The sequence below is a fragment of the Ananas comosus genome, linkage group 13, assembly GCF_001540865.1.
Source record: "Ananas comosus cultivar F153 linkage group 13, ASM154086v1, whole genome shotgun sequence".
Lineage (NCBI taxonomy): Eukaryota > Viridiplantae > Streptophyta > Magnoliopsida > Poales > Bromeliaceae > Ananas > Ananas comosus.
In genome coordinates this window covers 477,473-496,507 of record NC_033633.1, presented here as the reverse complement: position 1 = coordinate 496,507, position 19,035 = coordinate 477,473, and the positions used below count along the sequence as shown (strand labels likewise).

The following is a 19,035-nucleotide window of genomic DNA, read 5'->3' as shown; positions in this document are numbered from 1 at the left end:
GCCCATTCCAAGCACGTTCCCACGGGGTGGAGATTTCGGGTCCATGGGTTCGATTTTTTTGTTTTTGGATTCGTCGATGGTTTTAAGTCGTTTTCAAATATTTGAATCTCATCTGTCTCTACCAATTTATTGCATTTTGACTTTTTAAGTTCAAAATTAAATAGAATCAGGTACAAATTAGAAGTTAACTAATCTAAACAACATGGTCAAAGTTAACAATAAAAAAGGTGTAAAAAAGGATGGGTTATGGCTACTATTATGGCAAGATCTTAAACCTGTTTCTAGAGTACTCAAAGTCTCAAAGGAACAGTATTGTTTTTATATAGAGTAGTGCTACATATACCTGATGCACGCATTAAATGTGAGATTTAAACCACTAGCTTGTTTCGGTATTACAAAAGTCGACTCGATAGCAGTGTCTACGAATGCATTTTGAGGAACCCATTGAACATTTACTGGTCCATTCAGTGTTTCCTTTTCCATCTCAGCACAAGCAAGCAGATATATAAAAGATGATAAATCACTTGGTCAATAGATTCTTCAGCTACACGAAATGATACCCATGGTATTCTTTTTCCTGCGTTCTCTCCTCTTCCAGCTTACTGTAGAGTTCAAGGGTTAGTAAAATGCAAAAAGTCTCTTCTGATGGGCATTGGTAGATAATATTCGTCTCATAACCCATATGCTCACTAAAAGGTAGTGCATGAAGAAATCAAGTTGGTTGTGAGGTCCCATTCCTAGCTCCTGGTTTTGAATGGTGAAAACTTTAACCTCTTATAGCACACCCCATCAATTAAATTGAGCTTCGTGGTTACTCAAATTAGGTAAAATTTTACCATCAGAATCCATTACAGTGGATGCCTTTTTCAGTAATGGAGTACAGGATTAGACCACAAGACAAGGATACAACAAAAGCATGAAAAAGGCCAATACCCACTTAAGCACCATGACAAACAAGGACAAGGACAAGATCATCATGTGTCAAAAAAAAATTAAGATAGCTCTTCAACAATCTCACATAATATTGTTCAATAATATGCTTTGTAATATCTCTCAATTCTCTTTCTTACTGATACTCATCACACTGCAAGTTATAATGAGTAGCTGGTGTAAGAATGAGGAATTTTACACATCAATATATGCACCTTTCTAAAGAGAGATGTTTGTGTAACCAAATGTTAGCTTCACCACCTTGACATACTATCATAATGTTATATGTACTCATAAAGTTATATTTAGTATTAACTTGTCACCTTACTTTCACATGAACTATGTTTAGCATATAATTTCCTATTAGTATAATCAGAGGTCTAATTTAATATCACTACATAAATTATATTGAATCTTCAAGGTCTTTTTTAAGTGCTACATGAATGATTAAGTTAAAGAGGATAAACATCAGATGTAGGGTCCACTTCCTGGGATTCTAGCTTGTCCAATTGCCAAAGCAGCACACTAGAAAGGCGATAGCATTAGAAATCTGTAGACGAAACAAAATAAGCTGTTGACAGGTCACAAGTCAACCTTCTATCATCCAATGCCCTGGCTTTTCTTCTTGATCGTAAATTGTTTTGCTTCAAACTTAGACAAATCTACTAGAAAGCACAACTAGTTAACATAATCACATCGATATCAACATAAAATTGTTCACTCTCTCTTTCTCTCAACTATATTCTACGCAGAATATAAGGTGTTAATTTGACAGCTCATTAATAAGTATCATATAATTCTAGTGATTGTAGCCATATCCTTTTGACCACTGAAGCCCACAGACATAAGAAAATTTCAACTGAACCTGAAGGTCCTATACTGGTTTTACGAGAATTGGGGAAACTGCAGCATTACTATTAAAGGAAAATTTTGATTAATTCCTTCTTGTTCCTAAACAAAACAATTACTCTGCTAATCGCTTATAATTGAAGCCAGCAATTTCTTTCATATAATGCTGTTTATTTCTACTGGTACCTCAAATGTACATTAGAACATGCAATGAATACTTTTACTCATCAATTAAACTACTTTATCAAGTATACTCAAACATAGAGGGGGGAAAAAATGCCTCAAAAATTGTCCTCCTACTACTTTGTTATTATTATTTTTTATTATTTTTGTTACAGGTTTATCTCAATTTAAGATTCACATTTCATATGGGAAGTAGAGAATAGCAGGGAAAGTACCACTAGACTTCTGTTGTAGTACTTCTACTTTTTTCTTTTTCTGTATCTTTTCTATTTGAGATTGTCAGGTTAGATATCCAAATCCTGATGTTCCTGATTGTCACAACACGACCAATTGGCTTAAATTTTGTAGTACAATAATGAATTATGCTGATCTTGCTTAACAGTTTGAAGTACAAAATTCTTTTCTTTTGTTTTTGAGAGAGAAAGGTAGCATGCTAATCGCTTCGTTTATTTCATTCAGAAATAAACTTAGCTAGAAATGTGAATCAATTAGGATTCGAACTTGGGTCTCGGGTACCAACCACCAAGCCCTTTTGCCACTTACGCTAGGGACGGTCGGTGTTTGAAGTACAAAATTCAATAAGGATTCTAAAGAAAGTTATTCAGACTTGCATTATCTTCCAAGAGAGTCTATCTTACTGATTTTGAAAGGAACTTTTCACCTGCAATTTGAAAGAAATCATCAACATTTGACACTAATATAATGCTGGAGGTTAGTGAGTGGTGATGAGGGTATTGATTTCATATATCTCTAGGATTAAGATTCCCAAACCAATTACACCATCATAAATATATAAAACTCACCTAATGACCATAAATATAACTATCATTGGATTCGGTAAGATGTGTACCTTTCTATTAGTTGGAGAAGCTACTTCACGCTTTGTAACTCTCCTTCTAAGACTAATTTTATCTTACTTTGAAGTTGTCATTTTTTTCCACCAATAGCTTAGCTTCACCTCAGCAGCTGGATTCCACCTTTAACTGCCACCTCAGCAAGCCTCCCAACTCCTTTTCTTTTTAAACCAAGCCATCTCTCCCTCTTTCCACTTAAGGCTAACAACTCAATAACAAAGCCTCTCTCTCTATCTTCTTCTCTCTTCTACCAAATATCTATTCTCTTTGTTAAGAAGTTAAAGCCTTTTCTTCTCCTCAATGGAAGGTCTCATTCCATTTGTATATAAGGCCATAGTCCAATACAGGAATTATAGGAGGATTTCCTTTACAAATTCACTATTCAACGAGTCACCCTCGACATCATACGTTCGATTGCCTGGAGATTCTGGCAGATTCCATTCAACTGAGATAGAGTTCTTTTCTTCATCTTCAGCTACTGCAGCTCCACCTACTATGAGTACTACACAGCAGTCTCCTCTCCGGCGGTCTACCTCCCGCCGCCATGCCTAAGATCGCAAAGGCGATCAAGGTTTTCCATCCAAAGCTTCCCTTACAATAGGTGATGGTCAATATGGTGATGGAGATGTTAAGTTGTATAACTACAATCAAGTTAGCCTTTTTTTCTTTTGCATTTCAATAAGGTACGGGTCTTCCAAAGGAGCCCTGCCATTTGTGTGCTAAATTAGGAGAATGGGTAATCGTGAGGTTGTGTAGATAATTGATGCGTGTATGCGTACGATGACGGTCTTATCTTGATGTGCCAAAAGGTATGTGCATCATTGTATATATAGAAAGATCAAGTTTGCTTATGCTATTTTATTTTCACGGGAATACTGATATATGTTGGCATACATGGAAGTAAGGGCTTTGATTAGTTTAAGCATGCAAATCTAAGCCGTCAGATAGATTTGCCAAGAAACCATATTCCATTTGATATTTTGTGGATGGATGTGATGTAAAAAGTAAGTGAAATTTCTTTAGCATAGTAAATACGGGAAGAAAGAATATACTCATACCGTATTCTCCCATGAACTCAAGAAAATTGCTACTTTCGGCTTCAGATACCATGAAAGGAAAGTGCCGAAGATGGACAAAAGTGAAAAAAAAGGAGAGAGGAGAGATGTTAAGTATGACACAGACGAAGGAGAGGGATTGGAATTTGAGTCTCCGTTTAGAGTACAAATCATAGAATCTGGATTAATTGCTCGACTCAAATTTAACTTTCAGTCCAAGGTATAGTTTGGGTGGTTCCATACATCTTAGAATTGTCTCTGTAAACAACTTTTGAACCCCATATAAGAAGGCCAAAAATGAAGCTAGGCAGTTCGGTTGTCCATAGGATTTGCCTCTACGAGAAGAATCTTGTGAGCGGATTTAAAACAGTTGTAGCTGCATATAAGAGGAGAGCAAAGGAAGGAGAGTATAATAAAGCAATGGCCTTCTGTTAATGCACTTCCATATTGTTGAAGCTTCATTGTAATATCATATTACGGGCCATCAGAGATAGAAAAATTTCCTATTATATTAAATAGGCAAGTATTACAAAATAGATGAGCCGTACAGAAAAGAGCCTCAAGAATATACTGCTCATCAGAAAAGAGCCTCAAAAATATACTACGAAATCATAGTAGATTCGAGTTAGTATAATGAAGACCGTTGTATCAGATGCAAGATCTTAGGATTGCACGACATCAAGCCCCTTTGATTTTGGAGGATGGGGACTCAATCCACACATAGGCATTTAATGGTTCAATCTCCATCTAAAGTTACAATAAGTTCCTATCACATCTCATAAATGAAATGCCAATTACACATCAATCATATATCCATCACGCACATGATCAGGTGTTTCAAGGCTGTTTTTGCTATTTTTAAATCAGATCGATGTTTAAGGCAACCCAAGTACATAACAATGAAGAAATGAACTCAACAGAAAATAGTGCTTATAATTCATAACCACCACAGAGGTCTAAAAGTAAATAAGAACACACAATTACAAACTTTTTTGATAAATCAAGAATTGATTACTTTTAAAACCGAACTCACAATATTTCCAATCATACAAAGTGTGGTTTCTGACAATGAAGCAATCTATGTTACATAGATAGCGGAGATACAGAAAAGTTCATAACGATGCCAAGAGAGAGAACATCACGAGGGAGGAAGTACCAATAAACGACCACGTAATGAAAGCTAATACAATGGAAAGTTCATACCGACTACAAGGGAATTGCGGATACATTCTGCAGAAGTGTACATCCCTTTCGAACAAAACTATAACACCAGCTGATGAGCATGCTGCTGCAAATGATAAAACTGCCGTGACCTGGATTACATCACATTGGTTGCTTACTTGCTACAGAATTATGCTCAAAAGCTTCCCAATATATAGACATAAATTTCATATTTATATCTAGGCATGTGTATGTATGTATGCATGTCTATCTCAAAACTCAAAAAAAAATCACAATGACCTTAAGATTTGTAACAAGTCAAAGCATGCTGGGAAGAAAGGACACCTTAGATCATGTGATTCAGAAGATATGAAAGCAACTGATGATGATTTTAGTAGTATGATTCTGTGGTTCTTAAGTGAGACAAATAATAATGGCTTCAGATATTATAGTTTACTTTCTGGTTCAACCTGTCCCAGCCAACCATATATAATCAAGCAGACAAACAACCCATTGAAACTCATACATGTAAAACTAGACGGAGCATAAGGATGGGATGTAATTACCCAGTCACCGACCACAAACAAGCTCACAAGCACAGGGTTATGGAGATCTCTCTTAGTCTTCAAAGAATAAACATCAAGACAAGCAAGTCCAAAGCTCCACAGTGCTTGCAGTCCCATCGAAGCAATCAAGTAACTAAACCAAAAGGAATGATCAGTAAGTCATACAATTTTATACATCACTTATTGCTTGTGATGGGCAAGTGATCTTTTGAACAATACTATGCAATTATGTTTTATTAAATAAATGGAATAAGTATGAAATATCAATGCGTTGTCGTGGGCATCACATCCTTGAACTCAAGAATGACTGATTGGATCTCTTGAGGAGGATCCTCCCTTCCTTCCTTCCCCACTTTCATCATGCACCAAGGCTCATTTAGGGGACGGCAACATTGAAGATAGATGCAAAGAACTAATATCTTTTAAAAAAGATCAACTTATTATATCTTATTCTGTCCCTGTATATCACTACTGGCTAGACTAATATGTTAACAGTTTCTCCCCCTAGATGATTCACATTTTTTTTTTTGTCTAATTAACTCAATAAAAGGTTTCTAAGCAAGATTCATCAATAGATGAGATGTGATTTAAAATTGGGATCTTTCTGTAAAACGATGAGGCGAGAATAAACTAGTTCTCCACTATAAGAATCTCTATCTTATGCCACATTCCAGATCTCAAGCAGAAAACAAGTGCACAATTTGCTTACCCAAAGTTACAGCAACTCGCAGTTTTCCTCGCATATTCTTTTTTATAACAAACTTTGCTCAAAAAAAAAAAATGTAGCAAAAGATGACAATACTACTCCTTTCCACAACGATGATCCAGTTAAATCCCTAATCATCTCTATATTCATATGAATATGTAAGAAATCAACTTATTCTACTAGAAGTATACCAATTAATAAGCAAAAGGAATCAAAATTAAGTAGCTGACCTACTTAATCACTCAAAATAAACAGTCAAAAGTACATCACGAAGTAGAAATTAGTTCAATATACATGGAATTAAAGCAAAAAAAAAAGGGAGATCGAGAAAGGTACCAAAATGCGGTGTAACTTGAAAACCCTAAAGCGGAGGCCATCACCCCGATCGAAGCACCCGCGAAGGCACACTGCCCAAATCTCAGAATGAGGCTACTCCATGTCCCTGGGCTCCCCACCACATCCTTCATCTCCTGCCCCTCCGCCCCCTTCCGAAAAAAACCCTAAATCCCAGCAATGGAAACCCTAACTAGATCGAATTACTCCGACGAACACGCCATTCCAACGCGATCTCCCTCGACTTCTTCGTTACAAATGACAAATCGCTCGAATTTTGGGTTTAGGAGCTCAAATTCTCATCTCATTGGAGTGGTTTATCGCCGAGATACGAGCAATTTGGGGATTAATGGATTTTGTTCCCCGTTGCCGAGCGAATAAAGGACTAAAAAGTGAGCAACAATCGTACGGCGTGGTCGTATGTACGTATGTCACTATTATCAATTTTATTACGTTCTGCAGCAGGAGCTACTCGGAGGTAACCGTGATATGTCACGGTATTTGAGGTTATGTTTGCATGGGCCCACTTGTCAGTCTAATAGCCTTGTTCCTCGGCGTTACTTTATGGGGGGTCGGGTATCGCCATCGGAATGAAAAAAATTTCCGTTCGATTAGACCTGTTGATGTGATGGCGATGCTACGGGAGTTAATAAAGAGATCGTTCAAATGATAAATATTTTTTATTTTTCTTTTTTCCCCCACGTATAAGTTTTGTTACGTTTATGCACGTAGCTTGAGGTGTGAGAATGTTTGTCCGTGGTCTTTGCTAAGGATAAAGGGAAAAATAAGAGGAAAAAGAAACGTGCAAGAATGTTGCTGCAAAGCATACGCTTATTATTGATGTTTAATTAATGGAGAGAAAAATACACCTAAATTACTTATTAGTCGCGTTGTGTTTTAACTCTTTTAACAAAGGAAAATTGTCCTTTACGACGCATGTTATCCTAAATTAGTTTTGTAAAGAAAAACTGAATATGTAATACCTACGCAACATATTCGCATACATAATTGTGGGTTAAATAAGTGTTATCATTAAAAAACCAAATTCGTAGATGACAAATGTGCAACCACACATAATCCCCTCGAAAAGATCATTAGAAGAGGACACTATCCATATTTTAAGCATTAAGCTTTTTATTGGTCTAATTTACTTTTTGCACTTTTTGAGTAAACTTCTAATTTTCACTGATTGAGTTTGTATTTAGAAACACATGTAACGAGTTACCAAACCTGATGCCACCACAGACCCAGACAAACTCAGAAAAATAATAAAAGTGGTATCAAACACGTATTTTCAACTAGCAGTCACATTATTATTCATCAAATACAACGAGCAAAACAAAGTAGTAAAATACTAAAGTGCTAAATATACGTTATTGCTTTCAATATGAAATTCCTGTTTACCAAAATCTCGCACGCTAAAGACACAAATGTGCAATAGTAGATCAAGTTTAGGAAGGTAATAAGTAACATCCCCTCTACAACTACCATCCTCATATGAAAGTGAGATCACAACCAATCCAGGTTTTCTGACAAACGAGAAGAGAGATCACCAAAATTACGGTCAAAAGGTTCTTTTTATGTAAAAAAGGTAATAACCTAAATAGTTATTTAGAGGAACTCTTTCACCATCACCATATTCAGACAAAAAGGCTTAATGTACACATATGCTGTAGGGTTCAAAAGCGTTCAGCAGAGAAAACTGCGAAGAACAAAAGCAAGTCAAAAGACATAACATCTCCAGGTTACCATGTAGCAATATACAAGTTCCCCTTAACACCTCTTGTAGTTTCTCTGTTAGGTAAAAGTTGAAACATCACAGATTTCTGAGAAATAGTATGACATGAAAACTGATGTAGACAAGCATCAACTCCAAATCCATCTGAAAAAGCAAAACAATTAGAAAATTATCATCAAATATGAACTTTAAAATAGAAGTTTCTAGTGTAAGATACGCACCTATAAATACATCAATAAAACTATAAATCATTAAAATAAATATTTGTGTACATAAAGATTAGGTAAATGCATATGATGTATATATGCACGTACAGCTGCAAAATGTCTATTGAAACAAGTTAACTAGCATTAAGAAAATAAGTAACATGACAGTCACATTCCTTCCCAATAACTTTAAGAAGAAAATAATCAACATCCGATGATAATGACCCTCTAATAGCCACTCAGGACCCTCTAAAAACCATCAACAACATTGTAACAAATGAAGTCAACTATTTCCAGGAAATATACAGCAACTCAGCAAGTAAAATCACATACTTTTGCAGCTTACCTATGCAATGCAAAGGTCAGAAGCTGGATCCCGGATGTTGTCCACACAACCTCATGCAAAAAAGAAGATTTTGATGAAGAGCGCTAAAGCGAATTGCAGCACCATAGCACTAACATACAAAGGCGTCATACTACTCCCTTCAGTGTGGACCTTCAAGTTCAGAAATATGAACCATGAAGAAGCGCATCCGGCTAGAATTGTGATTAGCCACCGGAATATCTCGACAGGAACAACCAACAACAACTGAAACATCATTCAAGAGGAACTCAGGTTCTCTTCTGCGGACTGGTTTTCTCAAAATTAACTAGCCAACATACATTGACACATGTTGTCAAAATTAGCTAGCCATAAAAGGGTAGTTTTGACACACTTTAGAAATGTAAAACAGTTAAAGCTGCTTTTACTTCGCTTCGTAGACAACTAGACATCCTGTATATTGTTTATATTTATTATGCACACAATCATGCATCTAAACTTGATGGTAGCCCAATAAAATCTAGGATTGCACAGCAAAAGAAAGGTATAATCAATGCAAATTGCAATTTTGCACATGCTATAAACTGGACAGATACTTACAGAAGCAGGTATGAAGATGAACAGTGAATACCCCCAAATACACCAAAGACGTATGAGACTTGAGTTGATCCCGAAATACTGAAGCAAGAAGAAAAGTGCAGCAGGTACTACAATCACATATCCATATATCACCAATGCTGCCCAATTTACGAAACCAACATCAAAGTTCCATGACATGCTTGGATCACTTCTCTTTTGTATCGTGTAAGTAGCAAAGTTTCCAAGGGCAGCTAGCATGAATACCAATGTGGTAGAAATCCACACCGGACCATACCTATGCATGTTGACATTATTTGTCATTTGACTGGTAAACAAACTTGAGACATTAAAAGGGAGGAAAAAGAAACACGCAACCAAATCCAGATATTTAGTAAGCATGTCAACCATGGACTGCTTACTGATCTACCCTCAATCACATTACTAGATTCAATCCCCAGCATTCTTAAGGAAATCAATCTTTGAATCTGGAAAAGACAGTGAAGCATTGAATGATAAGGATTGTACATAGATTGATAGTAGATCACTCAGCAGATCACGGCTGACTTAGTGGACCGAGTCCAGGCAGTCATTCTCTTGCCAAGCGACTCATTCTGTTCGAGTGATTTCATGTTAAAAAAAAAAAAAATTCATGCACAGGGATTCAATATCTCATACAGGAGAAGGAATATCACACATACAATAGATACAGCTTAAATCTCAATATTCACAAGCAAAGTATATTATGTGGCTGATTTTCAATGCACTCCCTTGGAAATTCCTTTTAACCACTGTGATAAATAATGCTGGTAAGGCTAAAAAAAATTGACACTCTCTCTCTTGAAAAAAAGGTAGTATCTCATCCCTTCAAAAAAGTAGGACACTTCTTAGGCAGTGACTAATCCTAACAGGACTATAGATTGATCTTATCGTAGTACTGAGAAAGTTTGCAGAAATGAGCATGCTCCATTTCAACAATGTAAACTACAATACTTGATATCACCTCCAACTAACAAATTTATGATACTCTACACTCATAATATCTTGCAAAAGGTCAAACAGGAACTGTCATGCATGATTTTCCATGACACTGCTATTGCATTATACATTTTTTTTTTTCTTACTTTCAACAACTAGACATAAAGTTATTCAACAACTAATAAAATTTAGTTGTCTTACCAAAGTAAAAGTAATATTCAGCCATTAGGAGTTAAAATTCTTGAACAAGCTAACAACATAAAAGGACAGTTTCTATATAATTACATGCGTTGTAGTAGTATTTACAAAGAAGTAAAACTTACAGATCTGGATTACCATCTATCTTCCTGTAAAAATTATCCATGGGATACACTGAACTAACAAGTCTATCCACCACAACATCAGTATCAACATTGAAATAGGGGCTGTATGATGAAATGCTAAAGAACCCTTTCCAATCAGTAGCAGTTTGGGCATTTCCATCTGCATCAAGAACACCGTGACAAAGGAATTAAAAAAAAAAAAAGGTACCAAAAATAGCAATACTAATTAGATGGACACCACGTTATCATCTTTCAACCAAACGCAATGGTCAGCATAAGAATTTTTTTTTTTTTTTTTTTTTTTTTACAAGGTGGAACATGAAATCAGAAGAAAGAAGAGAAACAAGGTTCCTTTTAAAGTGAAAGAAGCTGCATCTACAGTGCCTGCAAGCTTTGGCTGTTACCTCGTCAAAATAGGTTTTTCAAAAACTTCAAATGAGCCAGAGCCAGAGCCAGAGCAAATAACTTCTTTTTTATTTCTTTTAGACAGAAGACACTCGATCGAGCTTACATGTTAACAATCCAATACTAATCCGTCTGGGAGTTCTGGGAGTAACTTTTCTTTAATCCTGCATGCTTTCACTAAAATCTTCTTTGTGTTTCTTAAACACTAATTTTTGGTATGATAATACTACCACACTGCAAGACTGCAACTATGATCAAAGACTCAAAAGCCCAAAACCGTAATCAGAAAGTTAACAATGGCACAGCTAATTTAAAGATCCATGTCTTTGTTTTTCTTAGATCTTCTCTATATGTAGATTGTAGATTCGCAGATGGTCACCACTAACTACAATATCATAGTAAAATATGTTGGTCTAGTTATATTCCACAATATTGATGGTAACATGCAAATCTTAAACTTCCATAGTCCAAAATTCAATAGGTTATGTTTTCATGCCTAGCCCGGTTAATATCACCCAATATGAGAACATGAGGTAGGTAAACAACATTAATTACCAGCTGGACTTCCTGGTGCTTGGTAAGCTCCATTAGTTGGTGGAAAGACTTGTAAATTTGCTGGTGAGGCTGCATGGAAGGCTAAAGAAAGAATCAATGAACATATACTTCTTTGTCAAAATTTAACTAAGAAAAGCAAAGAGACTAAAACTTCATATATACCTTCGCTAGAGCTCCCCCCCTTTATATCACCATCAATGACAGCCTATTCAAAGATTCAAATATGGTACTTATTATTAAGAAAATAATCAATAAAGTGAGCCTTAAGTAGATCAGATACAAAAGAGTACAACACTCAACAGAGAAATGTTTAGCAGCAATAATTTTAAATAATCCAAAGAATTTAGTATGACAATGAAGATGCAATCAGCTTTCCTTGATAGGGGTAGCTAAAGTTCCAGCCCAGGATATCAGTTTAATGAGTAATTACAATAAATCGGAAAGAGACTCGACTTATCAGAGTTAAGAATTAGGCAAAATAGTATAGAGGCCCTCACCTACAGGCCATTTTGTACCGACACCCCTGTTACTTTTGATTTTGTTTGATTTGAGTGATTTTACTCAAATGAATTGGGGATTTCACTAATTCCACCAGTGATTCCTTCAAATTCAATGATTCTAATCACTTTTTAGCCAAAAAAAAACTGCATTAATTAACAACAAACAGCTAGTAGAACTATCGAATTTAAATGACTATAACAGCTCAAATCAGTACATTATTTCCAAAATAATCACGCTCTCGGAAATGGAAATCGAATTGAAGAAACTAATTAAAGCAAATTTAAAGAAGAGGAAAAGGGGTAAGAGATCGTACGGGGACGGAGCCGAGCAAGTGGCTGGTGGGGAGAGCGGTGTAAGTGTAACCTTCCTCCATGGCCGCGTAATCTCAGCGTCGGAGAAGCAAGATCGCCATGATTAGATTCCCAATTCGGAGCTCCCTCCCTCCCCTTCTCCTCCCCCAAATTCGCGTAGTCGGTCGTCGTCTCGAAGAAACCCTAGATCGCGAAGATGCCACCTCGTACTCGAATCCCTACGTCGCTTCGAACGCCCTCCTCTGCTTCGTGATTCCGTTAACAGTGCGGGGCCACGACTCCGTGGACCCGATGGTCACCGCGTTGTTAGTGCCCAGAGCCTCCATCCGTGAGAGACTATTGCGTGCACCAGGTGCACAGTGCCTCACATTCTATGATTCTAATATCTTTATGGCAAAAAATTTAAAATTTGGTCTAAAGACTCTAAACACTAGTAGAAATACCGCCTCTTATAATTTGGGGTTTTTTAGGGGGGTATGTTATTTGTTTTATTCAATTTTTAAAGTTAGGATCTCGCATACCAATCATCAAATTCTGTGCCAACGAGAGTCTTTTTTTTTTTTTTTTTTTAGAGAGATAGGTAGCACGCTACCCGTTTCGTTTATTTCATTTAGAAATAAACTTAGCTAGAAATGTGAATAAACTAGGATTCGAACTTGGGTCTCAGGTATCAACCACCAAATCTTTTACCACTTGCTCTAGGGACGGTCGGTGGCATAGATTTTCAAAATGCAGCATTTCATGCATCCTCTCTCTGATGGCGGCGTTACATGGTAGTATGGCGTATGAGACATACAGATACACCTGGTGCGCAATGATTTTTACCAATTGGATTGCCACAATTGTACTCTAAATAATCGGCCCGGCAGTAACATAATGGGCCAGGCCTGGGCCGAGCCCAATAATTGACCCAACTGGTTCTGTCTCAAAATGTGACATAAGCATTCACAATCTCCTCAGCATTTGCATATTTATTTTACTTTATTTTACTAATTTGAAGTAGCCTGTAGGCTTTTAGCATTTGCATATTATTAGTCCTTGGCCAAGTCCCTCGCATATGACATCTTTTTGGATCGTACCAGATGAAGTAATCAGCATCCACTTATCGTTCAATGCTATCAATACTACATATACAGGCAATGAAATGTGTAACACAGGGCTACTATTTTAATCATTCAGACATTAGTGAGATTAATCACTCTGGCGAATTAAGCAGCACACGACATGCCACCAAATACAGCTTACATTGCGATTACACGATATATGTACCAATACGACTGCTAAATTTTTCCATGAGACCTGGGAGCTTTGTCGGGCCTTCGATACAGCTCCATGGTTAATAATACAGTAGAAAACAGCTTAGTGAAACATAAATGGGTCACTAACAACCACCAAGGACTATTTTGGTCCTTGTAATGGCAAAGTAAGAGAGAAATAGAAGAAGACTATGCAACAGGAGGCCAGAGCACTGAATCTTTCGAAGTATCCAGAACGGCCGGAGGTACCCATTGCCATACGCCTGCCGGTGGGTAGTTTGGATACGGGACGGCCTTGTTGTATGCGACGACAGGAGCAGTAGGATAAGGGATGAATTGGGGAGCGGCGCTAACTCCCTTCAGCATTTGCTCCAATCGATCCTTTTCGGCCTTGAGCCTCATCTTCTCGTCCCTTAGTTCTGATTTCTCCGCCTGTAGTTCATACCAAATAGTGTACAAAGTATGAGCAAAGATCAACTATTAAAATCTCCTTTTTCTGTTCAGAGCTGCAAAAAAAGAAGACCCACTATTTAGCGATAATGCTTTCCATTTAAGGTGTCATCAATAGCAGATGGGATATGGCATCTTTCATTCACAAAGAATATTATTACATTCTATGTTATTTCTTAGCAAGTTTAGTGTTCTTTATTTGACATATACATAATGCACTACATCCAAAAGGGAAAAGAAAAAGAACTATCCACACGTGCAGGATAGATGGATTGAATATTTCAAAGAGAAGAGAGGCTCAAAAGGTGGATCGACCGAATCATTCATTGGTTATTTGCAACTGCTGAGCTAAAAAATGAGGACTATGGGTCTTCTTTTCCTTTGGTACTAAAAAACTTGGAACTCAGCCAAGCCATTATAAGAAAACGCCATTCAGTCAAGGCGCACAACTTAGTCATATCAGTTTTACCTTGAGATTTTTTATGCTATCTTGAAGTGCTTCATTCGATTTCTTCAGTTTCTGAGCTTCAAGGTGTAGCTGGTTCAAAAGACGAGTTGCATCACTTAGAATGGCAACTTTGTCAGCCTTTGGAGGCTTCCCAGGATCCAAAATAGAGCACAACTCTGTAAACCTGGAAAAAAAAAAAAAGCTTCTCTTGAGATGGAAAGAAAACAGAACTTACAAATGATTAGCTGTGAGATACACAGATCCTAGTAACTGCCAGTAATTTCTAAGTGCTCGTTTGTGTTGCCTCTTGAACAGCATCCCTATTCAAGAAAGCTGAAGCGTTCGCAAACCAAGAGTTATGTGGTGGCATTTTGGCTAATAAAACATCTGAAACTCTCACAGTGGCGAAAAGGTGATGCTCGTTTGAAACTTTAACTTTTGCTTTAGCGCGGGAGGGAGGGAGGTTGGGTCTGTGCATGCCTGCGCATGCATGTGGGCGTGTGTGCGCCAGTCTCTGTGTCTCTGTGAGTGTGTGGGGGAGTGTGTGTGTCTGTGAGTGAGTGGGTGTACACACGATGTGTGCATGCATGTGCGCGTGCACTTGTGTGTGGGTTTCATGAGGCCCAGTTGCCTCCCTGTATGCTTTTGTTCATTACTTAAGAATGAAGATGGGTAAGGCTTTTCCTCTGCCTTAAAAAAATAAAAATAAAAAAACTCTTGCTTTAGCTAGATGATACTGAAGAAATTTTAATGGACAAGCAAATAGTGCTTCTTCACGTAACTCCACTCAAACAATGCTTCTATGGAAGTACCAACTATGCCAAACAGGCATGATGTACTCAAACAAGTTTTGCTTCCATATGTTCTAATCAGAGCATCACCAGAAAAAGCATGATATAGAATGCTAGAATCTACCTATCATTAAGTCTATCCCTTCGCAGTTTTTCACGGCAAGCCTTAGTCCCTGGTGCAGCACATGACTCAGGGCGAGTTCTGTTAAAAGCAAATCGAAAGAAAGTATTAGTTTTGGTGATTAAACAAAGGAAGCTCTCCTAACAAATTTTGTTTGATAAATAGCATCAGAAGTCTGAAAAATGCGTATACTTTCTGAGTAACACCTGCCAAGTTTGGTTCTTCACCAACGAAATGAAGCCTGGATCTTTATTGATGTAGCAAGTGACAAATAATTACCACTAAACTTGGCGATATCGACAACCTCATTAATTAACTCCAATCTATATCTTCTTCTCTTTCATGAAAAAGAATAATAACAGAGCCAACTAATCCAGAGATTCTGTTTCCGCAAACGAATAGTAAATAATTTTTTTATGTCTTCCAATAATACTTATTCTGAATTTCGAAGTTTGGCATTCTTTTTCTTTGCCAGAACCCCATAAGCAATATTCGTTTGTGCTTGCTTCACCTAGATCCAGGCAAAATTCCCTCAAATTCATATCCGACCCTTCAGGGGCCTTTCAATTCACTGATTTATATCATTTGAGGAATGCTCTACATCTGTTATTATTTGAAAGTTGAAACAGTGACGTAAAGATGTCTATGAGTCAGCAATCTACATTATTTTCATCATACCCTGAGCTCGAGTTATACGGTGACATTCACCAATTCAAATAGAAATATAGAGCATGTTGGAGATGTTATAAATCAGTCAATTACCTTTTCTTAGGACAAGAATTATCTGCACAACCTTCCTGCTTGTGCGAAACGTCGAACCCAAACATCACACTGCAAATGAGAGAGTTAAAGGTACAGAAATTTTAGTTAGTGAGAGAATCATCGCATATGATGTTTCTATTTCATCTCAATATTAACATAGACAAAAGTTGTTGATCTGATCTCTCTAGTTCTCAACCTTATGTGGATCAATCTAAATATTAACAACTCAAGATGAATTTTTTGCTTACCGATCTAAACTATAGGGATCTGAAACTGCTCAAATACTTTAAAAACAAAAAAAGAGAATTTTTTGAGATCATTGTGATCTGATCTCACTGATCAGGTCAACATATCGAACAGAAAACAAAAAAAATTACAACATTAAATTGATGTAAGATATTATAAATCACCTTGAGACCATGGGATCATCGTTTATCTGAGAACCCCAGATAAAATCCGAGCCTTGGATCTCATCAACGAGCCCATAATCTATAAGCCATCCCCCGCCGTTGCTTTGACCCCCGCTCATCTTCTAAAACGCCCCCAAAAAAAATTGAACACTCCCGGATCAAACAACCAATCCAAATCGAAATTAAGGCCTCAAAATCCCTAAAAACAAATCCTATTTTGAAAGGGAAACTAGGATTTGGGACTCAAAAGTAGAAGATTTGGGGAGGGGACAGGGAAAAAGGCAACGCGGGGATAGGGATGGGATCGTGCTGGGAACACAAGCCTTGATTGGGACGGTTCTTAGCATTTAGATTTTTACTTTTATCCTAAAAGAGGAGACTTTTTTATTCGGGTGGGGGAGGGGGAGGGATATTTTTTACGCATTAATAGTGCTTAAACAGTAACATGTTGGCATTTCTTATTCTATTGGTTTGCGATCAATTTTAAATCATTTTTTTGGCGGAGCTCCCCTGTTGTTGCAAGTGATTGCAGCAGAGCAAGCGGTTTTTTTCTGGGGTAGGGAATAGCTGAAGCAGAGAAGCAGTTGAACCTTCGGATCAGTATAGTTATCATGCGCCTAAGACCTTTAATTATACACTCTGAAGAACTGCTATTGCAATATATATATATATATAGGGTCCGGCTACTATACTATTATGAGTATGATCACCCTCGTACTCATAAGTTGTTTTCGATGATAGAGCTTCCGAATCGACGATCCACACCGTTAAACGTTATTTACAGCATTTAAAACTTCTAGAAATTAAATTTTATAATTTTTTGACAAATTTGACAATTTTTAACGGCCGGTATGGGATACTTGCTAGTTTAACGGTGTAAAAGAATCGAAATTTGTTGAATTTTTGATAGAAAATTTTATTCACTACATAGATACAGATCAATAACTCCGATCTTGAATTGAAGGATCCGATCATCCTCTTTTAGGATGTCGTTCGATTTTGACCGTTCATTTTATGCCCACTTGATGGACTTTATTATGATTTCGAAAATTTACGAAATTTATTTTCTAGAAGTTTCAAATACTCTAGATCATATTTAACGGAGTGGATCGTCGATTCAGAAACTCCATCATTGAAAACAACTTATGAGTACGAGGGCTCCAATACTCATAATAGTATAGTAGCAATGGCCTATATATATATATATATATATATATATAGAGAGAGAGAGAGAGAGAGAGAGAGAGGATAAGATGCTTTTAAAAGTACTAAGTATTTGATACTTGTAAATTTTTTATTATTAAATTTATTTTTTTGATCAATTTCACTCTTAAAATTATGCTACTCTATCCATTGCTTCACCAACTCCTTACAAATTCTAGCAACCTCCAATGGATATGAGCTCAAATTTATGAAAATAACATTATTTCTCTGTCTCCAAAGCACCCACCAGGTTACTGTATAGATTTTTCTTTTCTTTTCTTTTTTTATTTTTTTTCTCTCTCTCTTTCTATCTCTCTTCTTTTTTTTGAGGCCTAGTAGCTTTACATTTTGTAGCTAAGTTCATTTTCGAAATGAATAAGACGGGTAGCGTGCTACCTTTTTTTCAAAAAAAAATTATGCTACTCTACCACACTCACTCAATTCTAGGAGATCAATATCATTCTTATACATCTTTTTATCCAAATACCAAAAACTATCAAACACCAATAACTTGGTAATTTTAAAAACATAGAAGCTTAATTCTTTATATATATATATATATATAGATAGATATATATATAATGGAGCTCCTATGCTTATAAAGTAGGCAAAACCATTCGAGTGCTTGCTAGTTTATTAGCCATTGGAATTAAAATTTATACGGTAAAACCAATAGAATGTGGGCCTCATAGGTTGATTGCAGGGAGCGCGCGCGGAACAGGAAGTTGGTTTAAGAGTATAATCTAAATGTCTGAACAATGATCCGAGTGGAGTAAATTCTAACGGTAAAAAACTTACAACGCACCAAGTGCTGATGATATTTTACCAAGCACGGCATAGCTGGACTTATGGGTATATATGTTATATATATATATATTATATTGATACTATATATATAGACCGAGAGACACGAGACGGCAGGAGGTGCATCAGACACACAATGGCCCACCGAGAGACGTAGGAGGAAACAGGGACTCAGGGAGTATGGAAGAAGCAGAGCTGAGGGGACGAGGCCGAGAGGAGGATGAAAGAGAGAAGGAGA

The 19,035-nt window shown here is 36.9% G+C and overlaps 3 protein-coding genes across 6 annotated transcripts; all 3 read right to left on the bottom strand.

Annotated features, from left to right (window-relative positions):
- LOC109719222 (CASP-like protein 5B3) lies at positions 4,780 to 7,058 on the bottom strand. The gene is made up of 3 exons (XM_020245771.1): positions 6,641 to 7,058; positions 5,599 to 5,731; positions 4,780 to 5,184 (listed from the first exon to the last, which is right to left on the bottom strand). The coding sequence occupies exons 1-3, from the start codon at positions 6,769 to 6,771 to the stop codon at positions 4,984 to 4,986; spliced, it is 465 nt and encodes a 154-aa protein (XP_020101360.1). The 5' UTR covers positions 6,772 to 7,058; the 3' UTR covers positions 4,780 to 4,983.
- On the bottom strand, positions 8,187 to 12,838 carry LOC109719219 (protein YIPF1 homolog). Of its 4 annotated transcripts, none has more exons than XM_020245767.1 (7): positions 12,555 to 12,837; positions 11,903 to 11,945; positions 11,741 to 11,821; positions 10,781 to 10,940; positions 9,504 to 9,777; positions 8,915 to 9,170; positions 8,187 to 8,519 (listed from the first exon to the last, which is right to left on the bottom strand). In XM_020245767.1, the coding sequence occupies exons 1-6, from the start codon at positions 12,612 to 12,614 to the stop codon at positions 8,979 to 8,981; spliced, it is 810 nt and encodes a 269-aa protein (XP_020101356.1). In that variant the 5' UTR covers positions 12,615 to 12,837; the 3' UTR covers positions 8,187 to 8,519; positions 8,915 to 8,978. The 4 variants fall into 4 exon arrangements, with proteins under 4 accessions (XP_020101356.1, XP_020101355.1, XP_020101357.1 ...); XM_020245766.1 differs by having other exon boundaries at positions 8,928 to 9,170; XM_020245768.1 differs by having other exon boundaries at positions 8,928 to 9,170; positions 11,741 to 11,809.
- On the bottom strand, positions 13,693 to 17,183 carry LOC109719221 (transcription factor bHLH115-like). Its single transcript, XM_020245770.1, has 5 exons — positions 16,791 to 17,183; positions 16,381 to 16,449; positions 15,622 to 15,699; positions 14,728 to 14,890; positions 13,693 to 14,240 (listed from the first exon to the last, which is right to left on the bottom strand). The coding sequence occupies exons 1-5, from the start codon at positions 16,907 to 16,909 to the stop codon at positions 13,998 to 14,000; spliced, it is 672 nt and encodes a 223-aa protein (XP_020101359.1). The 5' UTR covers positions 16,910 to 17,183; the 3' UTR covers positions 13,693 to 13,997.